The 7787-nt window shown below is 40.5% G+C and overlaps 1 protein-coding gene across 1 annotated transcript in view; it reads right to left on the minus strand.

The window, feature by feature from the left end:
• The window catches only part of Ppm1e (protein phosphatase, Mg2+/Mn2+ dependent, 1E), a 150233-nt gene that overhangs the window by 7775 nt on the left and 134671 nt on the right, over nt 1-7787 (minus strand). The window contains exons 4-6 of the mRNA XM_013013265.1: nt 6121-6309; nt 3073-3216; nt 2777-2870 (exon numbers count right to left, since the gene is read on the minus strand). Of these exons, the coding sequence (XP_012868719.1) occupies nt 2777-2870; nt 3073-3216; nt 6121-6309 (427 nt within the window). The remainder of the gene's footprint in view (nt 1-2776; nt 2871-3072; nt 3217-6120; nt 6310-7787) is intronic.

Genomic DNA, 7787 nt, shown 5'->3' on the forward strand with positions numbered 1-7787 from the left:
CAAGTGGTAGAGTGTTAGCCTTGAGCTAAAGAGCTCAGGGACAGCACCCAGGCCCAGAGTTCAAAACCCATGACTGACAAAAAAAAAAAAAAAAAAGGAGCGTGGATGCTGGTGGCTCACGCTTGTAGTCCTAGCTACGCAGGAGGCTGAGATCTGAGCATCATGGTTCAAAGTCAGCCTGGGCAGGAAAGCTCGTGTGACTCTTATCTCAAACCACTGGAAAACCGGAAGTGGCACTGTGGGCTCAAGTGGGAGAATGTTTGCCTCGAGCTGAAGAGCTGAGGGACAGCACCCAGATGCAGAGTTAAAGCCCCACAACCGACAAGTAAATAAATAAATAAAATAAAAACAAACCTGGAAACCGTGAAAACTTAAAATAACAAATCCAGGGTCTAAAGTAAGACAGAAACAGCTCAATTCTTTGAACTTACACCCTTTCATTTAGTCAAATCACCTGTTTGTTCTCTGTTTTAGACAGGTTTTCTGCCGGGCGCTGGTGGCTCATGCCTGTAATCCTAGCTACTCAGCAGACTGAGATCTGAGGATCGGAGTTCAAAGCCAGTCTGGGCAGGAAAGACTGTGAGACTCCTATCTCCAATAAACCACCAGAAAACTGGAAGTGGCGCTGTAGCTCAAGTGGTAGAGCGCTTGCCTTGAGCTGAAGAGCTGAGGGACAGCGCCCCGGCCCAGAGTTCAAGCCCCACGACCGACAAAAAAAAATAGACAGGTTTTCTGACTTTCACCTTCAGGGCCTTACCCATCCTAGGAAAGCACCCAAACACATGAGCTATAGTTCCCAGCCCTATCTGGCTTTTTGTTTTTGTTTTTTTCTTCAATTTTTTACTTTTCAGTGAAACCTGCTGAAATTGTTTTAAGAATGAGTAGATGTGGATGGGAATGTGGCTTAATTGTAGAGTGCATGAAGCCCTCAGGTTTGATTCCTCAGTCCCACATAAACAGAAAAAGCCGGAAGTGGTGCCATGGCTCAAGTGGTAGAGTGCTAGCCTTGAGCAAAAGAAGCTCAGGGACAGTGATCATGATCTGAGTTCTAGCTCCAGGACTGGTAACAAAAAATTAAAAAATAGGCTGGGAATGTGGCTTAGTGGTAGAGTGCTTGCCTAGTATGCATGAAGCCCTGGGTTCCATTCTTCAGTACCACATAAACAGAAAAGGCCAGAGTGGTACTACGGCTCAAGAGGTAGAGTGCTAGTCTTTTTTTTTTTTTGTCAGTCGTGGGGCCTGAACTCTGGGCCTGGGCGCTGTCCCTCAAGCTCTTCAGCTCAAGGCAAATGCTCTACTGCTTGAGCCACAGCACCACTTCTGGCTTTTTTTGCTTATGTGGTTCTGAGGAATCGAACCCAGGGCCTCATGCACACAAGGCAAGCACTCTACCACTAAGCCACCTTCCCAGCCCCTGAGTGCTAGTCTTGAGCATAGAGAAGCTCAGGGACAGACCCCAGGCTCTGAGTTCAAGCCCCAGGACTAGCAAAAAAAAAAAAAAAAATTGTCAGGCACCAGTGGCTCATGCCTGTAATCCTAGCTACTCAGGAAGCTGAGATCTGTGGAATTTGGTTCAAAGCCAGTCTGGGCAGGAAAGCTTGTGAGACCCTTATCTCCAGTAAACCACCAGAAAACCAGAAGTGGTTCTGTGGCTCAAGTGGTAGAGCACTCACCTTGAGCTGAAGAGCTCAGGGACAGCTCCCAGCCCCAGAATTCAAGCCCCACAACCGACAAAAAATAAAAATAAAATAAATGAGTAGAGGAAGGGGAAGTAAAAGTGATAAATAACTTGAGATACTGAGATGCAGTTTGGAAATTATACAGTGAAAATCCCCTTTTAGCTGGGTGCTGATAGCTCACACCTGTAATCCCAACTACTTAGAAAGCTGAGAATTGAGAACTGTGGTTCAAAGCCAGCCAGGCAGGAAAGTCTGAGACTCTTATCAAATTAACCACCAAAAAGCTGGAAGTAAAGATGCAGATCAAGTGGCAGAGAGCTAGCCTTGAGGAAAAAAGCTCAGGAACAACATCCAGGTCCAGAATTCAAGCACCAGGCTAGTCCCAGTTCTGCCAAAAAATGAAAAGGGGAAAATGGGCAAGGGTGGTATCCCAATCCTGTAATTCCAGCACTTGGGAAGCAGAAATGGAGGTTGGGGGGGTCAGGGTTTGAGGCCAAAAAAGAAGCTTGTAAGACTAGCTTAAGCTGGATGGGCACAGTGGTAAAACATCTATTATCCCCAACAACATGAGGAAAGCACAAGTAGGATTACAGCCCTGGCAGAAGTTAAACTTGTCTGGAAAAAACCTACTTGAAAAATAACCAATGCAAAAGGGGCTGAAAGTTGGCTCAAGGAGTAGGGAACACCTGCCTTGCAACCATGAGTCCCTGAAATTCAATCCCTAGCAATGGATAAACTGGGAAACGCTTTCCATTTTCCAAAAAAAATACTTACTTAAGCTGAATATGACCAAAAGTAGAATGAAATGAGGATCACTGTTTTTAAGCAGATTTGTACATTAAACGATTAAAGGCTTTCATTAAACCAAGGGATAGAAATCAGTGAATTCTGCATTTCTTGATGTGGTCCCCCTTTTTTAGTGGAATTTAAGTATGAAAGTAGGTGTAATTAAATCAAATAATTAAAAAGAGGCATCCATTGTTATTTTAAACAACAGTAAAAGCATTTTGGCCATATAAATTACCAGAACAATGTTAATACAAGACAGTGAACTAAATAGAAGACAGTTTGAAGAAACAAAATTAATGTCTTCCTACCTATAGCTCTGGAGACTGACAGACTTCCATTCACCCTCCAGGCACCAAACCAGACTACACAGCCACCAAGGGCCTCAATTCGCTGCTTTTCATCCTACACAGAAGCAAATAACTGGATTCAGGACTTATTTACCTACTTGCCATTAAACAACAGTTATAATACCCTTCAGCTTCTAGAAGTTTCTATTTCTCCTTTGGGAAGTGGGCATACTTGCTGAGATTAATGATGATAATAATAATTGAATCCTAATTAATAAAAATTTGTCATGTGCTCTAATAGAACAAACCATACATACCTCTCTGTCTGGTTTATGTGGTTTCATTAGTTCAACAGCTTGGCCCTTTCTCACAAGCATAACCTGGGAATCGCCCACCCAGGCCACATGTAGCATGTTGCCTCTGATAAAAGTCACCACTCCTGTGGTCCCACATCTTAAGCTCTGAAAACAGTTTAAGACTAGAGTCAATTAAGATAAATAGACACCAAATTCGCAATGAGAAGCACTTTATAATTATTACAAACTTTTCATCTGGGAGATAGACTTTTAATAATTCAATTTTACAAACACAGAAATTGATGTTTCTCAAAGCATTTTTACATGCATGTACGTACTAACAGTTACACACACTAATCTACATGATGCCATATGCATATGCAGCACAGGGATAATTATTAGTTTTAGCTATGAGATTTTTTTTTTTTTTTTTGGCCAGTCCTGAGGCTTGAACTCAGGGCCAGGGCACTGTCCCTGAGCTTCTTTTGCACAAGACTAGCACTCCAAAACTTGAGCCCCAGCACCACTTCCAGCTTTTTCTGTTTATGTGGTACTGAGGAATCGAACCCAGAACTTCATGAATGCTAGGCAAGTACTCTACGACTGAGCCACATCCTCAGTCCCTTAACTGAGATTTTAAAACTTGTCCAAGGGCACATAATTAATTAGTACACAAGTCAATTAAATTTTATTTTGTCTCCAAGTCCAGTGCTAAATCTACTATAGGAATTATTTTTTAGCCTCTTTTTTTTTTGCCAGTACTAGAGCTTGAACTTAGGGATCTTGGGCTTGTTCAGCCTTCTTGCTCAGGACAGGCACTCAATCATTTGGTCTAGGCCTCCAGACTGGCTTTCTGCTGGATAATTAGTGATAGAGTCTCACAGACTTTTCTGTCTAGGCTAGCCTCCTTCCTTATCTCAGTCTCCTTAGTAGCCAGGATTACAGCTATGAGAACAAAGATTACATACTCATCTGTTTCATTACTGACTTTCTATATGGTTCAGTAAAGGATCTGTACAAAGCATTTGGTACTCAATAAATACTCCCAGTCTCTAGGTTTAAGATAAGGATCCATGTGATGGCATGTATTACTTCAAGTACTAATATGCCTATACTTTTAAAAGAAAAAAATACCTCTCTACAATATTTTTAGGGACTCTTGCTTTTAAAACATTGGCATAAAGAACTATCAGCTTGGAATTTCACTGCAATAGCTACCATTGTACTTAAAAGCTCTTGATCCTACTGTACTAAAAAATGACATCTCCATTTGACATGAGTCACCACCAAATAAGCATGACTTTCTGTTACTAAGGACCTGACCTAAATTAGAACCAATGCGTCAGTGTTGGTAAAGGGCTTCTTGTATCCAATAAGAAAACAACTTCTCCTTTTTTCCTATATAGGGAAAGTTTGTTATAAATCCTCACCCACCAATAAAATGTCTTCCCACACAGAATGTTCAAAAACTCAGCCCTCTGGAACACATGATAAAGACACTTCTGTGCATATGCCCTGGAGAGAACAGGAGGCAGGGCTGCTTCGCAACAGGAATAGCTACTCTTCCCAGCAGTTACACATGGACGCACAAGAAGGAGAAAAATGACTGCTGAAACAAACCTAAATTATTAAGGAGAACTATTAGCATAACTGACACTATAAGCTTTGATGAAACAGATAAATGTGATCAGAAAAAAAGACATAATTTTGAGGAGATGTGGAAAAGGAACAGACTACAAGAAGAGTGAAAAAGTGATTCGCTTTGTTTTACATGAGTGATTTCAGATCACCTATTAGGGGCCAGTTATAGCCATCAGTAGAGAGCCCTCAGCTTCAAGAGGTCCAGAGTTAATCGGAATACTGGCCCTCTTTAGTCAAAGTTGTTTTTTTTTTTATTTTCCAACATCACCTCAATATATAGAACTTGGTAGTTACTCTTACTTGATCTAGGTATTACTCCAAACTTAGGATAAATACTTCCCTTGCTTAATACCAGCTAGTTCTGAATTAGTTTCATTTTAAACCCCCCTATTGCTTTGTAGCCTGTGACATCAAAGAAATAGATAAAACAATTACCCCGATTTCCAAGTCCATTTTAAAAAGTTAATGTTTAAACTGTGTGGCTGGGGTGTTATTTTCTGTGAATCTAATTCTTTAGTTACTTCTTGCTACTTCTTTTTTTCCCTCAGTTAAAAATCCAACAGAGTACTGTAGTTAATTATGTACCAATGCCCAGAATGATAATTATATTAATTTTTTTACTTTTAGATCTTAATATAGTCCCTAGATTTCATTCTGAGTAAAAACCTTAGGTCTAATTAACCTCAGCAATATAGAGTATGCGTTCTAGCTTTTCTTTTTAAGAGAAAATCCGCTCAAGGATCATCTAAGGATTCACTCTCTCCAGTGAAATTTTCTCTCAAGATACACAGCAAATTGCTGCCTACCCATTTAGAACCAAATGTATGGAAGTAATCCCAGATCCTGTTTCTTTTTTAAAACCATTGTTTTATATTCACCATATCCAGATTGTTGTCAGCATCAGTGCTTTAGAAACAGTCCTGGTGTAAACCTGATAGGCAATGGTAAAGAAAGATAAAACTTACCTGCTAAGTCCAGCAATGATTTACAGAAACTGAGTGTCCCACTAAAGCTATTCCTGGAGAGGTAATTAGAGTTGGAAGGACAATAGAATCAAATACTGTGGGTCAAGGAGACAGTTTAGGTCAGGCATGATGGCTTACATCTAATCCCAGCTACTCTGGAGGCATTCAAAGTCAGACCAAACAAAAAATTAGCAAACTAACTCAAAACAAAAATAACCATGCCAGACATAGTGATGGTACATGCCTGTAATCCCACCTGCTGGGGAGGTAAAAGAACTAAAAGGACCATGGTCCATGGCCAGTCTGGGAAAAAAAGAAAATCCTATCCGAAAACCTAAAGCAAAAAAGAAAGAAAATTGTTTTCTCAGGAAGAAAAATCCAAAACAGCTCTTTATCCACAAAGACCCAAGTTGAGCTCAGACAGTGTACTCATCACTGCGATTTATGAGAAAGTGTGGCATACCTCCCTGGCTGCCTTCTGTATAAACCGCTCATCAGTGACCCGGAAGGCTCGGCACAGAGCCTCAGCAGGATCATGGGGGAACATCTCCTGGCGTACTAAGTTAACGTGTAGGTGAATGGAGGCATAAATGGCAGCATCCACTCCCCCATGGCCGTCAAATACTGCAAAGTAAGCTTGTTCTTCCTGGTCCTGCCAATAGAAACAAAGAACGGTTAAGGACTTGGGGTAAAGGAGGATTAAAATGAACCAGTCCTTTGTCATTAATATGACTAAATGTTTCCCTTTCCTAACATGTCTGATCAACTGCTAAAATACCTGCAATATTAGGGCATCTGTGTTTACACACTGGAGCCATGGAACACATCATGCCCAATTAGCTTAGGCTGAAGTGCCCTCTCTATTGAAGTTGTTGTCTTGTACCATGGAAACCACCCACATACATTTGCTTTGAAATTGCTGTTACACAGAACTGGGAGAGAAAGGAAAGAAAGTATGAGGAGAAATTGAGCAAAGCTGTTAGGTATTGAATACATTTTTCAAAATGCCAGATAATAATAAGAAATAATTGGCCTTCCAGCACAAGGCCAATTATTTTCAGGCTGTTTAAAATATATGGAGCTATAGAAGTATACACATAGTTCTGAACTATAATCCTTCTCATAATCACATTGTATTCTCCCCATACATACCAGTCTCTAAACTAGTTAACTAATCTCGAACATCAAACACCCAAATGCCTGCGCGCAGACAACTTCGCCTTGTCTTATACTCTAATAGTAAGCTTTACATTTTCCCTCAAGTAGGCCAATTACCAGGGAAGTTCTTCTAACCTTTTTCTTTGTCTTGACAAAGCCTGATTGTAAGTGTACTCTTCCACCACCGAGTAGTACCTTGATTCTTCCTTTCCAATTCAGGTGTTTAAAGGATCTACAACTGCACTGAAATCTCATGGAGTTCTCATCCACCTTTAGGCAACAGTAACTAATGATTTTCATTTGTGGGGTTTTTTACTTTTTTTTTTTAGGTTCCAGGAGCCAATGACAGGAGGGCAGGCTTTGTCATTGATTCTTGAGCATATCATATTTTCCACACTTGTTCTCTCATCTGTGTCAGCAAGACATGAGCTGCTATCTCATGGGAATTTGGAAGGAATACTAAACATCTGTACCTTGAAACGGTTCTTATAAATGAAAGTATCTTATATAAATATACACACAGTAATGATACGCAAATATTATATCAGTATCTACTACAATACATGTTCATCTGTGCCACTGAAGACTGACTAAACAGAACTATCTAGAAATTATTCTGATATAAAGTGTTTCTATATGTACTCAATTTTAAACAACATAGTATCAAAAGAAAACAGTGACAATGGAAGCAAGAGAATCTTTTTAAAAAGTGTAACACTGGGCACCAGTGGCTCACACCTATAATCCTAGCTTCAGACTCAGTTCAAAGCCAGCCAGGGCAAGAAGGTCCATGAGAATCTTATCTCCAGTTAATCAGCAAAAAGCTGGAAGTGAAGAGCCCAGATTCTCTACAATCAAAAAAAAAACATGAGCTGAGAAGGTGGCTCAGTGGTAGAGCGCTTGCCTTGCATGCCTGAGGCCCTGGGTTCGATTCCTCAGCACCACATAAGCAAAAAGATAAAAGCCGGAAGT

The sequence above is a fragment of the Dipodomys ordii genome, unplaced genomic scaffold (genome assembly GCF_000151885.1).
Source record: "Dipodomys ordii isolate 6190 unplaced genomic scaffold, Dord_2.0 Scaffold19, whole genome shotgun sequence".
NCBI lineage: Eukaryota > Metazoa > Chordata > Mammalia > Rodentia > Heteromyidae > Dipodomys > Dipodomys ordii.